At 42.9% G+C, this 24,680-nt stretch overlaps 1 protein-coding gene across 4 annotated transcripts in view; it reads right to left on the bottom strand.

The window, feature by feature from the left end:
- Nucleotides 1-8,423: 8,423 nt before the first annotated feature.
- The window catches only part of IRAK4 (interleukin 1 receptor associated kinase 4), a 41,608-nt gene continuing 25,351 nt past the window's right edge, over nucleotides 8,424-24,680 (bottom strand). For all 4 annotated transcript variants that reach the window (XM_068276565.1, XM_068276567.1, XM_068276566.1 and 1 more), the window contains 5 exons: nucleotides 16,796-16,905; nucleotides 12,265-12,448; nucleotides 10,482-10,544; nucleotides 8,668-8,823; nucleotides 8,424-8,576 (listed from right to left, as the gene is read on the bottom strand). In XM_068276565.1, the coding sequence (XP_068132666.1) occupies nucleotides 8,538-8,576; nucleotides 8,668-8,823; nucleotides 10,482-10,544; nucleotides 12,265-12,448; nucleotides 16,796-16,905 (552 nt within the window). In that variant the 3' untranslated portion in view covers nucleotides 8,424-8,537. The remainder of the gene's footprint in view (nucleotides 8,577-8,667; nucleotides 8,824-10,481; nucleotides 10,545-12,264; nucleotides 12,449-16,795; nucleotides 16,906-24,680) is intronic.

Raw genomic sequence — 24,680 nt, 5'->3', positions numbered from 1 at the left:
CTTTATGAAGCTTTAGAAAATTATGTAGAAAGTGCATTTTATGCCCCTTTTGTTTAAAAGTACTATGCATAATAACACTACTATCCATGCCACTTTATGGTGCATACATGGTGCTCAGATTTACTTTAGTGGGGGAACACTACTCTTTGGGATTAGGCTGCAGATATTGGGGCTTTTTGTTATCTGCTGTATGGCTACAAAATCAGTGCGGTTTTCATGACACAATGCAGCACGCCTTCCTATCTAATATTAAGCTGCTTAAGTGCTCTTGGCATATCCATTTCTGCTGGTTACATAAACCTTATGGCACAGCACAACTAGTTCTTTATTTGGGAAGAAAATATTAATTACACGTTAGTCATTCCTGTGCAGAGGTGTTTTTTTGCTGTGCTTGCAAACATTATAACCCACAAGTAAGTTTGTGTGAACAAATGAAGGACATCCTACTTAACCTTTTATAAGCACAAATGGTGTAATATTGACTCGGATGTTGGTATGACATCATATATCCATTAGAACCCTACCTCCAGGATAATAATGTTGTTGATTAACAGCCATGGGAAGAGCTAATGGACAGGGCAATGTGATGCCTAATTTGTGCACTGCTTAAGTGTTCAGGCTTTAATGAAAGATTGATAAAAATTAAATCTGAACTGCAGGCAAATAGTTAAATGCACAGGTGAAGTACAGTATAGGTGCAATGTGTTGCCTGACAAGCTATCTGAAAGTGTCCATTAAAGCGGTATCGTCACCATAAAAATCGAATTTCAACAGCAACTGATCTGAGTGTATTAAGTGATAAAGATGCTAATCCTGCATTCAAACCTTTCAAAACTATTTCTGCTGTTATGATTTGGAGTTATCACATACTTAAGGAGCACTGGCCCTTTAGTAGTCAGTGCCAAAGAATTGCATGCTGGGGGGCTCTTTTTATCTATAATGTATTCCTCCTCTTTCCTTTATGTCCCTGCCAGCTGCTTATCTGAAACCTAATCCCCTACTCACTTGTGTTTACAAGCAAGGCTAAGGGGACTCAGCGATTGGAGGAGACAAGAAAAAAAGTAAAGGGCAGAAATGACATCACGAGTTAGCCTTAACCGTGGGCAAAAGACATGGCCCCCACCACTAACAGAATTCTCGTCATTTACTATACAACATTCACTGAAATCAAAACGTGGACAGTACAATACATGTGTTATATAAGTAGATCAAGTATTTATCTACTTATATATGTGTTTTTTCCCTGGCATAGTATGGCTGATCCTACTGCTTTAAGTGCTGTGGTACAGATAGCGTTAACCCTGCTTCTCCCCTGCACTCCAAGCAGATGCTTGGTCCAGCCTGGTGATTGGACTCTGAAGAGCAGTAGTACATTCATAGGAATAATGTTATGGTCTCTGCTGTAAACAAACTTCAAGGGTAGGGAATGCCAAATGAGTGTACATATGCATATGATGACTTTTCTGTCTGATCTCTTGTGGCAGCAGCAGTAACCCTGCCAGAACTTGCTAGCAACATTTTATAGAACAGTAATTGGTCCTGCATGCATCACACTGTGTGGATGCAGAAATTGACATTTACTGTAGCGCCACATCTACAGTAATTGCTATCGACTAATAAAATTGGTCTTTATTAGATGTTATCAATCACAAGAATAATTAACTTCTGATCAACAAACAATCTGATCTTAGTTGGTCAGATTGTTAATCGTAAGTATTGACTTGTGTGTACAAGGCCTAAAGCTATGTACACATGCCAGAGTTTTGTCACTATTTCTTAAACTGAATATATGACTGTAGTTGGGGTAATTTGCCTTTTCCTTGTGAGTAGAGGCACTTTTCCATCTCGGGCTACAGCTAGATATGGTGTCCTAGAAGCAGCATGGCAGCAGTATTCTGTATACATGACTTCTGATTGTGCTTGTGTAATGCAGCTACTTCGGTACCATTTCAAATATCCTAGCAATGTCCAAAGGTGTACGAAAGGGATGTACTTGATTTTTTGTAATAATACTGGGCAGGTGTGCTGTTATCCATCTACAGGGATGTTTATGCTGCCATGCTGGTGTTTTTTTTTTTTTTTTCTCCCCCCGATTACAACAGGTGCAGGATTATTTTGATTATAGAGTCTGTAACTTGGTAAGAGCTCACTGTATATACACTGTATGCATGTGTAATAAGTCTGCCTGCTAGTATCAATTTTAGAATCTAAAGTTAAGATTGCTAAGCATATTCAATAATAAATGATGATTGCTAAGCATATTCAATAATAAATGATGATTTTCTCCATCGAAACTGGAGTTTACCCTTTTAAGGCCTTATGTACAGACCTTTAGTTCAGCTGTCATTTTAATGCAGATTAATTCCACTTTGAAGGTGGTCGGTCTGCTTTTCCATGTGTACACAGGCCTTTCATCAATTCAAGTTCAGACTAACATTAGAACGTTAACTGCATGTGCTCAAGCTCTAACACTGTAGTCCAGGCATTGATGTTTACCTGTGTAAGCATTCTTTTTCCTATTCCTTGGTTAGCTGCTGAAAGCTGGGCAATTGCCAGGCAGTGAATTCAGCTCTCAGCTGCTCTCCTGCATCGGCCTGGCACTTGTTAGTGCTCTGTACTGGCACTCAGAGTCAGATCAGAGTGTAGTCTCAGCCGTGCTCATACTCGACATGTTGCAGTCCTCTGCTGCCCTGTAACACCACCAGAACTGCTGGCATCTACCTAAAGACTAATTTACACTGTATGCACTATGCCAGCGATTCCATTGCCTTCTAGATGTTGTGCTATTCAGTGTAATGGCAATGAAAGCCCACAATGCACTGCCACATGCGTTTTTGGCGCACAGAGGATATAATGGCATTCCATTGAAAAAGGCACAAAATCTTTGCAGCAGTGGATATGCTGACGCGGCTCATTTGTAAACCTATGCTAATGGAGAAAAAAAAAAAATGCTAAAACCCATACCAGTTCCCCTCAAATGGCAGGCTGAGGTGAAAATGGTATTTTTGTATATTCACAAACTGACAGCCTTTCCCTTCATATTCATATTGTGTTAAGACTTCCATTTGCTTGTTATTTAGCATTCTCAGAAAAGCCTTGCTTATTGTTACCAAAGATTATTATGAAACATCGTGTAACACCTCTGATTGGAAAATGCCTTCTGGAATTCAATATGTACAAATCAAACTTTTTCTAATTTTTATTATTGTTCTGGTCTTCCATTTCTTACAATGATCCCATTTTATAAAGTTTTGTGGAATGACACATCCATTTCAATACAACTGTAGAGCATTGCTGTTTACTTGAAGTAATGAGTCCAGTTGTTGATTAGGAAGCTATTTTTTCTATCACAGCTTATCTTTGTTGGCCTAAACACTGCAGCACTTTCCCTTCTAATTTAGACATAGTGTGCCTGTTCTGGTTGTGTAGTGAAACGATGATACAGTAAGAATGGCTGCATGTTATGCAACTGACATGAACTGATTATGCAACTTTATAATTAATTGCAATAATTTTAATTATGGCAGTGGACTCCTTTTTTGATATGTACATATGATTATGCAATAAGGATGGATTCTAAAAGTATCCTACACATGATGAAGACTATTTGTGAATAAATCTTCATTGAAAGCATCTGTGTGTACTTTTTTTTTTCTTCTTTACCAAATGTACTTTGGGGTGGGGGGTAAAAACCTCAAACGTGCAAAATGTGTATCAGAATAAAGTTGGCCACACATGATATAATAAAATGATCCAATATTACTGAATTTTAATAAAAACAATCTGTTGTACAGAAAATTTAAAAGCAGTGTTGGATTTTTTTTCTGATCAATTTTTATGAAAATTGAATGGTATAGGGCAGACTGTCACTTTCTTGATGTATAGACCCAAGACATTTTTTCAGTTTTCAAATTTTTCTTGAGGAAAAATAAACGTATGGTACATTGGTTATATTTTTAAAATGTTACAATCAGTCAGAAAAAAATGATTGTAATTTTTGAATTTAAAAGATATTTAAAAAAAAATGGTATAGTGTGTGTCCACCTTTTTAGAGATAAAGGAATATATGTAGGAAAGGTGCATATATGTATAGGATTCTGTAAAGTATAGCTGATGCCTTCACAGCTGTGTCAGCTGGACCAGAAATCATAATTCCCGAGTACCAGGTGTTTGCTTAATCCAGCCTCCCCAAATCTATGTGTCTCCATTAAAAGGTTCTGCTGCTCTAAGGGCAGCTAGTGTCTCCATGTTAAGGTGGCCATACTTTATTCTGAATTTAATGATTTTACAGGTTGAACGAATACAAATTTTTACAATGCCCAATCAGGCAACATTATCCAATGTTTACTACAGAATTGATCCAGATTTGTCAGCTAAAATAAAAGTTTTATCAACATTCTCTATGTTGGCATTTATGGAATAGTATAAAAAAAAAGTTTGGTTACATAATAACATGGTTGTATTGTACGTGGCCACCTTTAACTATTAAATGCAAATCAATGTTAACTCTTGCTTTCAAAGATTAAGCTTGCAGCAATGTATAACACATCACAGTAAACACTGCCAAATAAAATGGATGATCTTAGTTCTCCAAAAATGTTGCTGCATTCTCAACTTATTACAAAGAGCCCAGTACTATAAATGGAACTCGAGCCACAACTTTTTATAGTCCAAGTTCACTTTTTTTTTCTTTTTTGCTGCATATTGTGTGCAATATATCCTAATGTGCATAGGTTTGTGCATTGCAGGTAAACAGTTTTTGCATTTTTATTCATTTTAATTACCTGGCTTGGAAAACTGAATTTATGTGTAAATGTCAGATGGAGTTTGAGTTATCCAAACACCTCCTCTATCCTCATCTACAGAAGGTAGCCAGAGAGAGTCTAGGAGGGGACACCAATTAGCCTTTCACAGTGAACAAAGCTGACAGTGCCTACTTCATCTGTAGCACTGAGAGGGATTAACACTTTGTAGCCATCTCTACAGCTCTGTAAAGTTTAATGATCCATCCCTTTCTAGTTTCTCTCTGCTTTGTGTTTAATAAAATACTATTTACCTTTTCTCACACCCTTCTCAGTGTAGCTGGATACTGTACTGGTTAAGGGCTCTGCCTCCGACATGGGAGATCAGGGTTTAAATACTTGCTAAGGTCAGTACCTATTTGGTAAGAATTCCTTGGACAAGACTTCCCTTCACTGCAGGGTGGCCCCTAGATTGCGCCCTTAGTGGCTGCAGCTCTTGAGCGTTTTGAGTCCAACAGGAGAAAAGTGCTATACAAATGTTTGGATTAGTATTATAAAAGTGGTGAGATACACTACTTTTATGAAGATGCAACAGATGGGAGAGGGGTGTATATGTAGAATTAATACACACTGAGCAGGGAGGAACTGTAACTGCAGTGTTGGCCACAAATACTGCAATGGTTAAGAAAAAAAAAATCAAGAATTGATACTTTGTTAAATTATGGTTGTCTCAACTGAATCAGATACAAATTTGCTGTCTGCTGTTTAATTACATTTTTGCTGGTGCTAGAAATGACAGAAGCCCTGGAGACAGCTCTGGGTTTGGCCACCCAAACCGATACATCACTGCAACAAATCATTTATACATGGTAATTTTCTACAGAAAATGCTAGACGAACAGCTACAAAGTGTTGCTTTAGTAGTGATGGGAAGTTGAATCACCTGGCCACTTTCTCCACAGAAAAATATTTCCAGGTGTTCTGCCATGTGTGTGGGACTAAACCTGTTCAGCTTTGCAGCATATTCAGTGATTTCACACATCATGGTGTCATTTATGGATTTCACCATACAAGAAAAAAAAGCTGAATTGAATTTTCCAAACTTTCCAATAACCCCCTTGGCGGTATGAAAAATACCGCCAGGGGGCAGCGCAGCTGTTTTTTTTTATTTTTTAAATCATGTAGCGAGCCCAGGGCTCGCTACATGATAGCCGCTGCTCAGCGGCATCCCCCCAGCCCCGCCGATCAGGAAATCCCGTTCAAAGAACGGGATTTCCTGGAGGGCTTCCCCCGTCGCCATGGCGACGGGGCGGGATGACGTCACCGGGAGACCCGATCCACCCCTTGGCGCTGCCTGGCACTGATTGGCCAGGCAGCGCAGGGGTCTGAAGGGGGGGGGGGGCGCGCCGCGGCGGCGATCGGGGTGCTGGCGCAGCTAGCAAAGTGCTAGCTGCGTCCAGCAAAAAAAAAAATTATGAAAATCAGCCCAGCAGGGCCTGAGCGGCACCCTCCGGCGGCTTACCCCGTGTCACACACGGGGTTACCGCTAAGGAGGTTAATTGTAAGTTCCTATCATGGCTTAGAGCAGTGGTCTCAAACTCAATATACCTGGGGGCCGCAGGAGGCAAGGTCAGGATGAGGCTGGGCCGCATAAGGAATTTCACAATCGCAGCGCATCGCCGCCTCTGCCCGCCCCTCTCACTCTTCCTTCACAGAGAGGGGCGGCGATCGACATCAGGAGGGGCAGAGCTGAAGCTGAAAGCTCTGCCCCTTCCAGGAAATGCTGGCGGATTGCCCCCCGGGCGATTTGGGGGCTCTACAGCCCTCGTTTAGCGGCGGGGATGCGGCGGATTACTTCGGAGCACTGAAGCGAACTATAAGGAAGCTTTTGCCGGCGAGGGCCATAAAATATTGTATCGAGGGCTGCATATGGCCCGCGAGTTTCAGACCCCTGGCTTAGAGCAAGTTTTGGGCCAATGCGATCTTTTCTCAAGTGGTCAAATTATACTTGAATGGGATTTTTTTTTTTTTTACAAAAAAAAAAAAATTTCAATACTAAAGTTTTATGTACCGGTATGTATTACTACAAAAACGTAATTTCTAATACACATTACATAGGAGATATATGTTGCTCAGTTTGCAAAGCACAGGGTGCTTTCTAATTAGAAAGCTGTGCACTTACAAGCTTAAATACATCTTGTGTATAGCTGAGTAAGACCACATACACACATCAGACCATAGTCTTTTGAAAATGAAAGATCACAGACCAATCTTACCACCCTTCATGTAGTATGAGAGCCATACTCTACACAGTCTTTTCTATGAAGCTGAACTCCACATCAGAAAAAAATCTTTGCAAGATGCTTCACACACAGATGCTGTACAGACACAAAAGATCAGTATCTGCAAAAGATCTGTTCCTGCCAAAAATCCATTCCTGCAAATTGCAATGATAGTCTATGAGATCTGCAGATCATCATACATACATGATTTAACTGACATTCATCTGCAGATCAAGCAATCATCTGCAGATCTGAAAATCCATCCTGGTGGATCTGATCTGCAGATGAATGTCAGTTAAATCATGTGTGTATGATGATCTGCAGATCTCATAGACTATCATTGCAATTTGCAGGAATGGATTTTTGGCAGGAACAGATCTTTTGCAGATACTGATCTTTTGTGTCTGTACAGCATCTGTGTGTGAAGCATCTTGCAAAGATTTTTTTCTGATGTGGAGTTCAGCTCCATAGAAAAGACTGTGAAGGTATGGCTCTCATACTACATGAAGGATGGTAAGATTGGTCTGTGATATTTCATTTTCAAAAGACTATAGTCTGATGTGTGTATGTGGCCTAAGGACAAGTGTTTGTTTGGTTTAATCTACCAGAAGAGATTGAGTATTCATCTGAACTCAGTATTGTGTAGACACCATTGCTAGATGCAAGTAATACAATATATTCAACCAGCTGGAAAAAAAAACATTAAAGTGCTAGGCAACACTGTCCTAAAAGGATTTATACATTCGGCTGCATTTCAGCAGTGTATGCAGCCCCAAGCCTCAGGCATGTTTCCTCATGCACATCTGCTAGGGCAGATTCACACTCCAATCATAAAATGCAATTGCTTTGCATTACAAATTTTTAGTAATTGCGTTTTGTGATTCTCATTCGGGGCAAGATTCACATTGCAATCTAAATGCTGCACTAAGCGTGTTTCAGAATAGTCCTATAGGGATACACTGATCGCCGGTGATCAGCAAAGCTCTGAAAAGCGCCCCAGTGTGATCTAGTGTCCTGTGGTTGTAGTAAGTGTGTAATGCTGGATACACACGTTGCGATTTCCCGCTCGATTAGCGGGATCGATTATTTCAGACATGTTTGATCGGAATTCGATCGTTACAGCTGTCGATTTTGTATGTTAAGTATGCTAAATCGACGGCTGTATCGATCAAAACCCGATCGAACATGTCTAAAATAATCGATCCCGCTAATCGAGTGGGAAAATCGCAACGTGTGTACCCAGCATAAGTTTACTATGCCACACCTCCAGGTGCCAGATCTGAGCACAACTAGATACTGTACTTGCTTAGATGCAGTCCTTGAGAAGAGTGTACAGACTAACCATGCTTCAAACAGGTGCATTGGCTCGGCAAAGGTAACGTATAATAAGATACTTAAAATATGTAACAGTTCATGTTTACTTGTTAGACATTTTTTTAAAAAATATTTATAGAGCATTAATGTAAAAATATACAACATGTATTTACATAAAAAGCAGCCTTATTCATGAGGTACTAAACTGTATGCGCTATATCCTCCAGACTATGCAGTACCTACAAAATGATACAAAAAAAAAAAAAAGTTATATTCCAGCCTACACAACACACATGCAAAATATCACATATATAAATGACTGCAACGTACTGTGCTAATGGTTGGTCTTTTGTTTTTCATTTGGTTCAGGCAACGGCTGGCCAGTAAGTACATTTTCTCTAATGAGTCAAACACAACGTCCATCTTCTTGTCCACATATTCTTCAAGTGTTTTTTCCTCCTCTTCAATTTCCTCTTTAATGTCAAGCTATAAATACAACAAGAACATGTTATCTCTTGGAAATCCCCAATGAATATGTATGTAAAGTGCTGCATGAAGGCATTTGGATAATAAATGGATGGAAATTAAAATCTAAAATATGTGTTGCCAAAATCTTTGAACAAAAGGTCAGACAGGTGACTGCTGCTATGTTACTGTGGTGGCATGTCTATAGAGAGGCTATATCACATGGCAAACAGTAGCTTTGTATTTGGGAGAAACTGCTGTCAGTGATTGTGGCCCTGGTGTAAAGCACTGTCAACCTTTAGGCCTCATTTCCACTTAGTGCGCTTCTGTCCGCCTTTTATCAGCACATAAATGTAACAGATTAATACATGTTACTGAAAAGCAGACAGAAGCGTATAAATGGAAATGAGGGCCTAATGTCTCAGCTTCTGGCAGTAGAATCCTACAAAGTTATGCAACCAAAGAATTGATGTACCAATCACCAAGCTGCAATGCTTAGAGTTATGGTCGGATTACTGTACAAATGCTGATGCCCGATTCTCATGCCTTAATGTGGGGCACAGTAGAGGTAGTAGTAGTAAATGGATCATGCTCTAAATGGCTACACTCAGGCCCTGAGTCCATGACATATGTTCCAAACGGAGGCGGCCGATAAGGAACACCTCTGGGGATAATCCAACGTGTGTCCAGCAGCCCCTGCCCTCTGTCTGGTGGATCAAATGGGCTGGTAGCTTTGTTTTCACCACTCACTCTGCCCATAGCATGACGTCACATCCATTATCCATCCACAACACCACCCCCCCAAGCAACAGAGCTTACTTGTTGTTAGCCTGCAGGCCAACTACGCGTCTGTACAGTCTCGGCCCAGTGATGTTGCCCGAGGGTCCCGTTTCCCCGTCGGGTGACATTCATCTAGTGTGTAGGGGCCTTTACTCCAGGGACCATGACTTGGTAGAGCAAAAGCTTTAATACAGATTGCTGCATAGTCACAATGGAAAGAGGAATTCTGCCTAACAATTGGTGCCATGTTTCCCTCAGAAACTGGGACATTTTCAAAAATTAGATTAATAACAATCTATCATGCTAAAATGTTTAAAGTGTACCAGAGACGACAAGCGTCTCTGGTACATTACTTACCTGGGGCTTCTAGGGCTTCCTTAAGCCCTGTTAGGGCTTCTTGTCCCTTGCCAACTCCAAAAGCCTGGCCGAGTCGCGCATGCCTGGCCAAGCGCACTCCCCCGCTCCCGTCCCTGGGAGCGATCTGCGCAGTACATCACAGGCGCAGATCCCTGCCAGGGACAGGAGCACAGCGGGGGAGTGTGCCTGGCTGGGCTGGCAGACTGAGCTCCACTCAGCCAGGCTTTCGGGGACAATTGCAGGTGACAGGAGTCACCCAGGGAGACAACGAGGGATGAGCAGCCCTAACGGGGCTTAAGAAAGCCCCAGGTAAGTATGTAACCTGAGACGCTTCTCATCTCAGGTTCACTTAAAAACCAATTTCTTTGCCATGCTAATGAAATGTTATGAATTTCTCCTGAAAATACAACATTAAACACACTACAATAAGGTAGGCTCTGCTTAAACTGGAACATTTAAAAACCGTAAAAAAAAACCTCAAACAAAAACCCTTAGATTTTGCTTTCTACTAATAAAAAAAAATGTAAATCAAACTCAGTTACCAGTAATGGAGGGTTTCGTTCTTCATCGAATGGAGAGAGTCCTGAGATTATTTCCAGCAATACCTATGTGCAAAGCATTAACAATATTAGTGTTAGTACATGAAGGTTTGAATTCTGACGGCATTGGTAAAAGCTTTCCTGACAACCTTGTTTTTCCTACTTGTGTACAGAGCTGAGAAACCAGCACTCCTGCACATAGTTTTAAAAGTGTGTGTTGTGTGGAGAATGGAGTGCTGAAGCACAATGGGGCAGATATAACAGGTATTCAGGTATAGGTATAAAATCCAATGCAAGGAAAAGTGGGGCAAAATTGCTGCAATGTGGAGCAGGAACTTTTCATCTTGCTACACTAAATAGAAAATGTAAATACGTAGTGATGCTATCAAATTACCTTTTCCACAGAAAACTGGGATTTACTAAGATGAAGAGGTTTGCTACAAAGATAGTGTACAAAAGAGCTATTGAAAGGTTGGGCTTCCTCACTGTGACCAAGCCACTGCTGGAGTATGAGAGTGACAGGTACTCTTGACAATAGACCCAGACAGAACCTCTCAGGGCCCATTTCCACTATTGCGAATTTGCATGCGTTTTTCACATGCAAATTCGCATAGCAATACAAGTGAATGGGACTGTTTCCACTTGACAGGATTCCTTTGCGTTTTTCTGTGCAGAAAAAATTCGCATGGCAGAGCCATCAGAATTCGCATACCGGTATGCGAATCGCATACAATGTATTTAATAGGAAATTCGCATGCGGTTTAAGTATGCGAATTTTCATGCGAAATCGCATAGAAACAATGGAAAATCACACCGGCACTGCCATGGTTAAATTCACATATATCGTCATCCATGCGAATTCGCATGACAATTCGCATACAAATTCGCATGCGAATTTTTACCGCGGCGATTTGCACCGCACAAGTGGAAATGCAGCCTCACAGGAAGGAGAAATTTCTTAGCAATGAAAAAAAAACTGTGAGGAACAGCTGTATCACCTCAGCTGTCCACTGGGATCATGGAGCTAACCTGAGCGAGTGCATCAAGGATTTTTTTTCAGAATACATGAAAAACACATTTTAAAGCATTCTTCTAGCTGTAGGCCAGTAAACATCTTAAACTTTGACACCACAGACTCAACCGAAATGGGTGACCGATACTAGTGCAAGCAATAGTGCTCGGCTTTGTACCCCACTAAAAAAAAGGGGGGAAAGGAAGACCTGTAGGAGAACTGCAACAGAATCTCATCATTGGGCATGAATTTGCTTCATGTCTGATTGCCAATGTCCAGTTTGTGGACGCTGAGGGAACTCCTGTGCGCAGACTAGATGGGGGGAAAAGACTAAATCTTACAGCTGTATCTGGAAACATTGCATCCTAAAATAATGAAAGCTATAGGGCCATCTTACATTCTGTTCAAAGTACAATTATATTTCCATAAGTTATTTTGCTCTAATAAGTATTAATTTAATTAATTAATCTTAAAAAAAGAGTATAAACTGACTGCAAGAGAGAGAATGTCACATAATGGTTTCTAGACTATCCTATGACCACACCCAGCGTTGCTAATTAATGGGCATGGCTACTTTTAATATACCAGAAATAACACTAACTTAAATTGCAACCTGATCAGTAATATAATCAATGGCTGACTTTGTTTCCCCTAATGAGGTTCTTATTTAGTTCTCAGAGAACAGATTCTATCTACAATGTTCTTAGTAACACATGTTGTTAGCACATTACTTCAACTGTAAAATGACTGTCTTATTATTACATTGCTACTTACCACACCAAAACTGAATATATCAGATTTTATAGTGACCTCCCCACGCAGGGCTTCTGGGGCCATGTAAGCCGTGGTGCCAACAATTCTTTCTGTCATCATGGTATTAGCATACTGCCCTGTGGCTCTTGCAAGGCCAAAGTCTGATAGTTTGGGGGTAAAATCAACATCTAGAAGAATGTTTGCGCTGGACAAATGAAAAAAAAAAAAAAAAGAAACTTTTAGTGCTCATTCACACTAAAAGTGCTTTTCTGACTACTTTGTGATTTTAAAAGCTCTTGCTAATGTTACCCTATGGGCCCTTTTCCACTAGAGCATTTGCGATTCCTTAATCGCAAAACCGCAAACTGCTAGTGATTTTAAAATCGCTACAGTTTGCTTTTTAACATAGGAATCGGGGTAGGTAATTTCCACTACCGCAATTTGTTTTCTACTCGATCGCGCTGCGTAAACGATTTTTGCCGCGATTTTGCTATGCATAGCAAAATCGCAATCACAAACGTCGGGAAATCGACGCAAAATTTTGTACATTTGCTGAATCGCAATCGCTAGCGTTTAGCGTGAATGCTAGCGACTGCTAGTGGAAAAGGGCCCTGAGGCCTGGTGCACACCAAAAAACGCTAGCAGATCCGCAAAATGCTAGCCGATTTTGAAACGCTTTTTCTTATTTTTATGTAGCATTTCACCTAGCATTTTGCAGTTTTGGTAGGCCTTTTTGGTGTAGTAGATTTCATGTATTATTACAGTAAAGCTGTTACTAAACAGCTACTGTAACAAAAACCGCCTGGCAAACCGCTCTGAAGTGCCGTTTTTCAGAGCGGTTTGCATTTTTCCTATACTGGGCAGAAACGCATCCGCAATCCAAAATCTGCAGCAGCCCGGGAGTATGCGTTTCTGCAAAGCGCCTCCCGCTCTGGTATGCACCAGCCCATTGAAATACATTACCCAAGCGGATCCGCACCCACAAGCGGATCGCAAACCGCAGCAGAACCGCTCTGGTGTGCACTAGGCCTAAGTGTGTGTTCACATGGAGGGATGTGATTTTGTAAAAAATTCCCATAGGATTGCATTAGCAAGAGCTTTTAAAATCAAGTGCTTAAAAAGCTCTTGCAGTGTGAATCAGCCCTTAGTCAATGTACAGGATCTTCTCAAAAAAGTAGCATATTGTGATAAAGTTCATTATTTTCTGTAATGTACTGATAAACATTAGACTTTCATATATTTTAGATTCAAATACACACAACTGAAGTAGTTCAAGCCTTTTATTGTTTTAATATTGATGATTTTGGCATACAGCTCATGAAAACCCAAAATTCCTATCTCAAAAAATTAGCACATTTCATCCGACCAATAAAAGAAAAGTGTTTTTAAAACAAAAAAAGTCAACCTTCAAATAATTATGTTTAGTTATGCACTCAATACTTGGTCAAGAATCCTTTTGTAGAAATGACTGCTTCAATGCGGCGTGGCATGGAGGCAATCAGCCTGTAGCACTGCTCAGGTGTTATGGAGGCCCAGGATGCTTCGATAGCGGTCTTAAGCTCATCCAAAGTGTTGGGTCTTGCGTCTCTCAACTTTCTCTTCACAATATCCCACAGATTCTCTATGGGGTTCAGGTCAGGAGAGTTGGCAGGCCAATTGAGCACAATAATAACATGGTCAGTAAACCATTTACCAGTGGTTTTGGCACTGTCAGTAGGTGCCAGATCATGCTGAAAAATGAAATCTTCATCTCCATCCTGGGCCTCCATAACACCTGAGCAGTGCCACAGGCTGATTGCCTCCATGCCACGCCGCATTGAAGCAGTCATTTCTGCAAAAGGATTCCTGACCAAGTATTGAGTGCATAACTAAACATAATTATTTGAAGGTTGACTTTTTTGTTTGAAAAACACTTTTCTTTTATTGGTCGGATGAAATATGCTAAATTTTTGAGATAGGAATTTTGGGTTTTCATGAGCTGTATGCCAAAATCATCAATATTAAAACAATAAAAGGCTTGAACTACTTCAGTTGTGTGTATTTGAATCTAAAATATATGAAAGTCTAATGTTTATCAGTACATTACAGAAAATCATGAACTTTATCACAATATGCTAATTTTTTGAGAAGATCCTGTATGTGAAACAGAGTAAATGCATACAGTCAAGAGAAAAAGACAATACAACCCCTTTCAGTTTTAAGGTTTAACATATCAGGACATATAAATGAAAAAGAAATAACAGGCAATTAAATAATTTAATTCTAACATCAGGCGTTGAATAATACACAAAAGATCCCACGAAGTCAGCATTTAGCAAAAATGAAGTCAAATGGAGATACCATTTGTGAAAAGCTAAGTACACCCCAGGATTTATCAGCTTGCCTCATTAGCCTCAATAAGTGGAAGTAATCAGAGAAAAGCAGGATCAGTTTTGCAAAAAAGCAAACACTGTCCTGGAATGTTTGGAGGGCACGGAACATGGCAGTATTAATCGAACACAGTGGGCCTGATTCACAAAGCGGTGCTAACCCAGTTAGCACGCCTAAAAGACTTTAGGCGTGATAACCATTGCACCACGCTGGTGAAAAGCCATTTTAGGCGTGATAAGTTTAGATCACGCGCAAAACTTTTGATCAGCTGTGCACTGCGGTGCTACCCTGTTGGTGCTATGGTTATCACGCCTAAACTTATCACACCTAAACTTATATCGCCTAAACTTAATTTAGGCTTTTCACCGCTTTGTGAATCAAGCCCAGTGAATCCAGCGCAGGAGACTTGGGCGCACAGGGAGTAACTTTGGCGCCGTCAGAAGATGGAGCTGAAGTTACTTTTAAAACACAATAATTCGGCTTCAGAATTATATCATTCCCCACCATCCATGGCGGCCTGGAGAGGGAATCGTATTGAACACTGCCGAGGACTTCTGCAGCAGCAGGATCAGCCATATACCGCCTGTATCCTGCACCAAAGTGTCCCGCGCCGATTCCTCTCGTACGCGTATTAAGTTACCTATGTGCATCTTCCAGACTTCCGGCAATAAAGGTGGAAGTCTCAGGAGGAATGAGAGCAGCGTACATCGCAGGGGCGAGGAGTCGTGACATGGGTAAGCTAACCTTTTCTGCTGTGGCCCACACAGTACACGCTGGAAGAGTTTCACATTTTGCAAAACTGAACTCGCTTATCCCGAGAAGTAATAGTACTTCATCAGTCTCTGACATAATTCTGGAGGAATTTTGGCTTCTGGTTAATTTTAATGACTGCGGAATAATGGACTCCAAATGGTTTATAGATAGTTTTACAACCCTTTCCAGAATGAAGGAAAGAAAAATTCTCCAAGATCAATGTTGATGTTTTCACTCTACCCCCCCCCCCCCCCCGACTCCTCCCATGCCTGTCTGTGCTGCCGCACCTGTTTAACCACTTGAGGACCCACCCTTTACCCCCCCTTAACGACCAGCGCTGTTGTTGCTGATCTGTGCTGGGTGGGCTCTCCAGCCCCCAGCACAGATCAGCGTGCAGGCAGAGCGACCAGATCGCCCCCCTTTTTTCCCCACTAGGGGGATGATGTGCTGGGGGGGTCTGATCGCTCCTGCCTGCGGGTGTTGCGGGGGGGGGGGGGCACCTCAAAGCCCCCCTCCGCGGCGAAATCCTATCCTCCCCCTCCCTCTCCTACCTGCCCCCCCCTGGAGATCGGGCTGCACAGGACGCTATCCGTCCTGTGCAGCCAGTGACGGGACGTCCCCTGTCACATGGCGGCGATCCCCGGCCGCTGATTGGCCGGGGATCGCCGATCTGCCTTACGGCGCTGCTGCGCAGCAGCGCCGTACAAATGTAAACAAAGCGGATTATTTCCGCTTGTGTTTACATTTAGCCTGGCGGCTCGCAGGCTATTCACGGAGCCCCCCGCCGTGAATTGACAGGAAGCAGCCGCTCGCATGAGCGGCTGCTTCCTGATTAATCAGCCTGCAGCTGGCGACGCAATACTGCGTCGCTGGTCCTGCAGCTGCCACTTTGCCGACGCGCGTTATGAGTGCGCGGTCGGCAAGTGGTTAAAGAGTACAGTATCGGCAATCCGGAAGTGTTACTTTCCGGATGCCGAACTGATACTTTTTTGTCCGCAACCTGACCGTACGCCCCCCCCCCCCCCCCCCGGTCCCGGACGTACGGCCCGGTTTCACACAAAACGCAAGTGTGAAACGGGCCTTAATGTTTCAGACTAGCAAACTGCCAAAACTTCTGCTTTTACAGAAATGCTCACACATGCTTATGATCACTTAATCAAGTGCATTTGATCAGCCGCACCTAGCTTTTGCATTGCATCAAAATGACCAGCAATGCACATATTGTGTACAGGCCATGACTGACATGGACACAGGACAGTGAGGGGATAGATTCCAACATGGTGGCAGCTGCTTCCTGAATCAAACATGTTCTGTACTTGTGGAAGTCAGGGGTATGGGGACATCACAAACACTAGATTTCCTTTGTCTTCTCAGAAACATTGTATCAGTTCAAAAATAAGGACATATTCAGATTATTTTAAAAACGTACCTCTTAATGTCCCTGTGAGCATGATTGTTCTCATGTAGGTAATTCAGACCCCTTGCTGTTCCTATTGTAATATTGCATCTTCTATTCCAAGATAATGGGGCTGTATTATTCTGAAGCAGACAATGTTTACTGTACACAGCATTCAGCAGATTAATAAATGCATGCACAAGGGAACTTTTATGTTTACAGTCTGGCAGTCATTCAACAGATATTAAACAAATAACACACACTTCTAATTGTTCAAGCCATTTGGTGTTTGGCAATCAATTACTCTTCAAATATTGTTTACTGTTTGCACAGCAGTCACAAACATCCATCAGTGTAAGTATATGTACTGACAAGCAATGCAGCCTCAGTTTTTCTTAGTTAGAAAACATTCATGGTGGTTCTTTTACATAAGTTAAAGATCAGTTCAAATCTGTCTGGTTGGTGAGCTTTTTAGAACCTACTGTAAGTGACCGCACCATTGGAGAAAAGTAATTTATAGTATATACATCTAAACATAGTTCTCTGTCAATCAGCACAGGGGCACATTTATCAAGAGTGTCTGAAACAAAATATTAGTTGGTTATTAAAATCTGTGCAGAACTGTCTCAGACATCCTAAGAAATCACTAAATAGTGCAGATTCCTTCTTAAACTGTTATGAATAGGAGGAGTTAGGAAAGTTTCTCAGACAGTGCAGTGTGTGAAAGAAATTACTGTTGCTGAGGTAACCAATACATCTGCTGTATTGCGTCAATGCCCAGCACTGGAAGGGTTAAAGAAAACCCGAGGTGGGTTTTACAAATCCTAAGTGCACACAGAGGCTGGGTCTGCATATAATGCCCAGCCTCTGTTGCTCCCCTGCGCTCTGCTGTGCCCCCCAAAGTAAACCGCCGTGCTAGCGACACACAGCGTGTTTGCTAGCAGGCTATTTACATGTACACTGTCACTCTCCACTGCTCCCCCGCCTTCTCTATTTCGCTGCTTCCTGCCTGCGTCCCTTCCCTCCCCGCAGATTGAAGGGAAGGGACGTGGGCGGGGAGCGACTAAATAGAGGAGGCAGGGGAGCGGCGGAGAGTGACAGTGTACATGTAAACAGCCTGCTAGCAACACACTGTGTGTCGCTAGCACGGCGGTTTACTTTGGGGGGCACAGCAGAGCGCAGGGGGGGGGGGGCGGAGGGATATAATATAGCAATAGAGGGTGGGCATTATATGCAAACCCAGCCTCTGTATGCAATTAGGATTTGTAAAACCCACCTTGGGTTCTCTTTAACCACTTGATGACCACAGTGGTAAACCCCCCTAAAGACCAGGCTAATTATTACTTAAATGGCCACTGCAGCTTTAAGGCCAAGCTGCAGGGCCGCACAACACAGCACACGAGTCATCTCCCCGCCAACAGAGTTTTCTGTTGGTGTGGTCTTCTGATCGCCCCCCCCCCCCCCCCCCCCCCGTTTTCTTTTTTCCACAAATAATTATTTATATTAATTTTTATTAAAAATGTGTATTTTTTGTGTCACACGGCTGTCCCCAGTACAGCGCTGCTGCTGATCCCAGCGCTGTACTACATGTAAAGACGGCGGTTTCGCCATCTAACAGTCTCCCGAGCGGCAATCGCCGTTCGGAGACTGAAGGCGGGGCGGAGCTCCACCCCCCGAGCAAGAGATGTGTGCACAGCCTGCGCGCGATCTCCTGCAAAGTGCAGCCCCAGGACTTGGCGCCAATTGGCGTTAGGCGGTCCTGGGGCTGCCGCCACGGTCACGACCATTGGCGTGAGGCGGTCTTAAAGTAGTTAAGCACGGGGGGCGTGGTCAACATGGAGACCTGAGCGGACGCGTGGTGAGGAGCTCCGCTGCCTAGCAGTTATATCCCTCGGTATTGCTTACCAAGCATCATTAATCAAGAGCTGCAAACTTACCCCAACGTGCCCAGGATCGTTCTAGCACACGCTGGATAACTGGTTTGACCCCCCTCGGGAGGATCCAGGGGAAAGCAGTCTCGACCTCCAGGCTCCGGGGAGCACCTCAGGCCCTGCATGCGAGAGAGCGGTATCCTTGCGCTACTCTCCGTACCAAATACCTGCAATGGCACAACGCACCAAAGCCAACAAGGACAAAGAGAAAGGAGCGAAGGCTAAAGCACCAGAGGAGCCCTTCTTAGAGCCGTGCACACCGAAAATGAAAGCTAAACCTGACAAAGAGGTGGAGGGCAACATGGCGGAGGAAGAAGAAGCGGAGCCACTCCCTCCATTCGCTGAATCCATTATGGAGGCAATACGATCCTGCCAAAACACACTTACTATGAAAATTGACCACCTCGATGCAGGGATGGGTCTGCTTCGACAGGATATGATCACTATAAAAGAGAGGCTCGGAGCAGTTGAAAGGCGCACCTCTGACACCGAGGATACTGTGAGGGAGCATGGAGTCGCCATACCTGATACGAAGAAGCGGCTGAAGCTTCTGGAGGATAAATCAATAGATGCCGAAAATAGAAACAGGCGCAACAACCTTCGCCTGCTCGGGCTGCCAGAGGGGTGTGAGGGGAAGGATATTCCAGGCTTTGTGGAGAAGCTTCTGAAACGGCTGCTTCCAGAGGACACCTTCTCCCCCTTTTTTACTGTGGAAAGAGCGCATCGGATCACAGGGAGGAAGATTCCACCTGGGGCATTACCTCGAGTTTTAATCTTTAAGCTCCTCCATTATAGAGACCGGGATTGCATCCTGACGGCAGCAAGAAAAGTAGGAGATCTTATGTATGAAAACCACCGGCTGATGATCTTTCCGGACTTCACTACTGAGACCTTAAAGCAACGGCAATCCTTTATGCAGGCCAAAAACAAGCTGCGGGAACGGGGTATTAAATACTCCATGCTTTTCCCGGCTAAGCTCCGAGTTGAGTACGAAGAAGGAACTAAATTTTTTGAAAAGCCTGGAGATGCTCTGACCTGGGTTGAATCTCTCCCTCCTGCTCGAGATGGATAGGTTATCTTTTCTTTTACTTGCCCTCCTATCCGTGAGTACCTTGATACCTTTATGCCATACTAACTTCCTTGTTTTTACTCCTGATCACAACCGGGAATCTTGGACGTAATGCTACTGTTTTGTGTTCATTTGCTGAGGCTCCAATCGATTGAGGAATCCCCTTCTCACCTTGTTCTACCCCATCCCCCCCCCCCCCCCCCCCTCTTTTATGGTTGCCATTGCAGCACTACGGAGGTGACTGTATTCTTACTTACTGACCTGTTACAAAGAAGAAAGGGTTAAATACTTTGCTCAATAGACTGCTTTACTCTACTCCTATGTGAGCATTACGAACGCATAATCTGCCTGTTATACGATGTGCAACTACCTAATGTAATTGTGTCTTAGCGTACTTATAGTGTCTGTGATAAGCTCTATTTACTGCTTAATGACTGTAAGATAACCTCTATGACCCCAGTATGCTTATCTCCTCACTCGCTAACTGTTTCTGTGGCACCACCATGCTATTGTCCTCAATAAGTTGTCTTCTAAAAAGCACTGTTCTTTATTATGCATGTCAATGATTGATTCCTGTGCTGGATTACTGTTGGGCTGTGCTTCGGTGAGTGGATTCATTAATTCATGTTTTAAACGTGGCCTCGTATATGACACATAACCCTCATCTATGGGGCTGATAATTGCATTTCCTTGCTGCAGGCGCGCAATAGTTACGCGCCTTTACACTCTAACGGCTCAGCCAGGTTCAGAGATATGCGTCTGCTGATCCACGCGCCTGCGACATCTGAATAATAATCTACGGATCCCCTCACACGAGGCAGTGCCCTATGGTGTAAATATATACTGACTTACAACCTCTATGATGGTAATCTGATATAACTTTATAAGCTTGTATATTTTATGCCCTCGTTTTAGAGGCGCAGCTCATGTGTAAACCAGACTCCATATACCTACCACCCACGTGATGATAACCTTATACTTTGAGTATCTAGACTAGAATCGTAATATACGTTTAATACTGGAACCGGTATGTCTGCATACCTTTACACTTCCCTATATTATACTGTATCAGTAGCTGTCAATAACCCCTATGGTGGTATTTAGTCACGCTTCAGATGCCCCCATTTATATCGTTTGTAGCCTCACTCACAATATCCAAAGCTGGCTGCGGACTCACTTAGCAGGATTAAATGCATATGTGTCCTAGTACAGGAATCACTATCCTTAAGATTATACACTGAAATAACTCCTATCATAGTTTTGGACGGAATAATGGTGGATGTCCTGAGTGGGGCGGGCGCTGAGGAGCTGGAATCTGTCCGCTAAGAGCGAGCACATAAATTAACGGGTGTCACTATATACAGACGAACAGAATAAATTCAAGCTATACTTCTTTTGTAATACTACTCTGGCCCATAGAGGGCACCAAAGTACTGTATCATCCATGAATACCATGCCGTTATATAAAGCAATTAACCCTGCATATACTATTGAAGTCTTGGTGGCTGTATTCCTGCTCTTCTGTGCTAGGTTCTCAGCTGAACAACCCAGAGCTATTGGGGTAATGTACGTAGCCACATAATGCAGTAGAGAATATGTATGTTAGTCCTTATCTTATTGAACAGCTTGCTGTATGACAGTAACAAGGAATCAAACAACATTCCTCTACAAATGTGCTACAATGGCACAATATGCTTTGCCCAATAGTGTATTCTAATTCTCCTTTCCTCCCCCTCTCAACCACGTTTCCTCCTATATCCTCCCTCCTACTCCCCCACCCTACCTCACTCCTGCCTTCCCTCCCCCATCCCTATCCCCCCCCCCCCCCCCCCCCACTCCAGCTTCCCTTCCCTAATCTATTTTGTCTTTTGTGGCCTCATGGCCAGTTTTCCTCGCTCCTCTAGCAAAAAGATACAATAGGCATGATCTTACAGTTAGGAAAGGAACCATTACTATCATAACAGTACTTATTTCCTTTTATATGCGGTGAACACCTTATCAATACTCTGCCGCAACATCTGTTATAAGTATTCACTGTCCATGATTCTCGGTCAGGGTTATTACTATCGTTCATGGTTATGAAATGAACACTCTGACTCTTAGGTTTTTGCATAATGTTACCTGTGCAGGAATGTGTATGAGCATATAGTATTCCCCACTCACAGGACATGTATTACCGTTCTTAAGGTCCATTTGTTCTCTCTGGGCATAATGTACTTCAATTGATGTTTGATTAAAGTTACCTGTGCCCCCAGCTCAGGTTAGAGCTGGGTGTTGCTGGGCAGCGGTTCTCCCCACTATGTCCGCTTCCCCCCAAAGGTGGTACCCGTAGGTAGGATAGTTCCCTAGAGAGGTAGCTAAGGGACCGCCTTTGCAACGTTTTTTCAGTTAGGGCGCAGACACTCTCACTCCTACTGGTTATGGAAAGAGATGTAGGGCGGGGTTTTTTTGGGGTTTATAAAAGTTTACTGTTTTTGTATGTGCTATATCTGTGTTCTGTCTCTCTCTCTTCTTCCTTCTCCTTCTCTGGCTCTGAGCTCGTCTTACAGATGTACTATTTGATGTATAGATACTCGGGGATTGTGATCTATCCTCAAAGGCTCAAGTACTTAATGTGCACGACAATTATAGCAATAAATCATGGATTCACTTAAATGTGTCTCATGGAACGTCAGAGGGCTGGGTTCTAAAGTAAAGCGATCACTTGTGTTTAATTACTTAAAAAAATACTCCCCACATGTGTGTATCCTGCTCGAAACACACCTCATGGGCAATAAAATACTTTCACTTAAGCGCCCCTGGGTCGCACACCACTATCACTCAACCTATTCTTCCTATTCTAGGGGGGTTTCAGTGCTAATCCATAAAAATGTTCCTCTTAGGATTCTGGACTCTATTTGTGATGACATGGGGAGGTATGTCCTTCTTAACTTTGAACTTTATGGCATGGAATATATACTTGTGGGAGTATACGCTCCTCCCCCAGTAGATAAGCAACTCTTCTATGATATTATGTCCCGGTCTTCTAGGTGGCATGGCGACAGACTTGTTATAATGGGCGATTTTAATGCAACTATGGAACCAGCTCTAGATAGGACTGGCAGTTCAACACGTGAGGGAAGGGACTTACAATTATGGGCGGAGGGCAATCAGATACGAGACCTGTGGAGATGGAAGCATCCTACACAGAGATCTTATACTTGTTTTTCTTCAGCACATAAATCTATGTCTCGTATTGACATGGCTTTTGCCACCCCTGCTATACTTCCTCAAGTGCAAACTATCGATATTTTGCCATCAGGCATTTCTGACCATGCCCCCATCATGCTTACCTTAACGGTCTCTACTGCACCCCAGGATAGGCTCTGGAGAATATCCCGCTTCTATATTAATGAGCCGCTCATCCAACCCCAAATAACACAGGCTATACGCAATTACTGGGAAATCAATGCTAATTCTACGTCAGATGCGATGGTGTGGGACGCAGGAAAGGCTGTTGTTAGAGGGCACTATATGTCTGAGCTTAAAGCATATAAAGCTAATTCTAGGGCGCACATTCTTTGCCTTGAATCTAAAATCAAAGATGCTGAAAATAATTTTATACAGAACACTACTCCTGATAACTGGAGGACTTGGCAACAATTGGTACGGCAGTGGAAGATAGCCCTTGTATCCTTAACTAAAAATGCCATGTTACACCAGACCCAACGCATTTTCGAGTTCGGTGACAAGAACAGTAAATTACTTGCTTGGCTATCTAAAGATATTGGTGTGCCCACAGCCATTCCTGCGGTCCTAGATGACCAAGGTACTCTCCTAGTGGATCCCAAGCGTATTAACCAAACTTTTACCACCTTTTATATGTCGTTATATTCATCTAAAGTACAGTACTCGCCCACAGAGCTAGAGGCATATCTAACTAATATCAACCTTCCTAACTTATCTGAACAAAATAGAACTATCCTCAATAAGCATATTACAGTAGAAGAAGTTCAAATAGCCATTACAGAACTCAAACCAAATAAATCTCCTGGCCCAGACGGCCTTCCATCTGAATACTACCACTGTTATTCAGATGTATTAGCCCCAAAACTATGTTCTCTTTTCAATAAAGTACTAGAAGATGACCCCTTACCAGATACCTTTTCAGACGCAGTAATAGTGCTAATACTTAAACCGGGTAAAGATCCGACCCTATGCGGATCCTACAGACCCATCTCCCTCTTAAACACCGATGCTAAGATCTTGGCGAAAGTACTGGCCAATCGGGTTAAGATGATTATCACCACGTTAATCCATAGCGACCAATCTGGGTTCATGCCCAATAAAGGCACGGATATAAATTTACGTAGACTGTTTACCAACATAGCTCTTCCCTCCTCGGTGTCTGATCGTAGGGTGGTTGCCTCGTTAGACACTGAGAAGGCATTTGATTCTATGGAATGGACGTATCTTTGGGAGCTATTGGGAAGGTATGGGTTTGGTGACGGGTTCATTAGGTGGGTCAAAGCTCTATATAGATCTCCCAAAGCGAGGATCCGCACTGGAAATACCCTTTCCACATCCTTTGCTCTACAAAGGGGTACACGCCAAGGCTGCCCCCTTTCCCCATACCTATTTGCCTTGGCAATTGAACCCATGGCAATTCTACTGCGTGAATCCGATCAAATACAAGGAATCCAAATTGGCAATATAGAAGAACGGGTATCTCTCTATGCCGATGATACTCTATTATACCTTGGGGACCCAGAGAGATCCTTGACTGCAGCACTTAATGTGATCACAACCTTTGGCTCCTTCTCTGGCCTATGCATTAATAAGAGCAAGTCTGTCGTCATGCCCCTAGACAATATCCAACCAATAACTAATTCTACCCCTTTACAATGGGTGACGCAGTTTCGATATCTAGGTATCAATG

Source organism: Hyperolius riggenbachi, chromosome 3 (assembly GCF_040937935.1).
Source record: "Hyperolius riggenbachi isolate aHypRig1 chromosome 3, aHypRig1.pri, whole genome shotgun sequence".
NCBI lineage: Eukaryota > Metazoa > Chordata > Amphibia > Anura > Hyperoliidae > Hyperolius > Hyperolius riggenbachi.
This window is presented reverse-complemented; position numbering and strand designations above follow the sequence as displayed.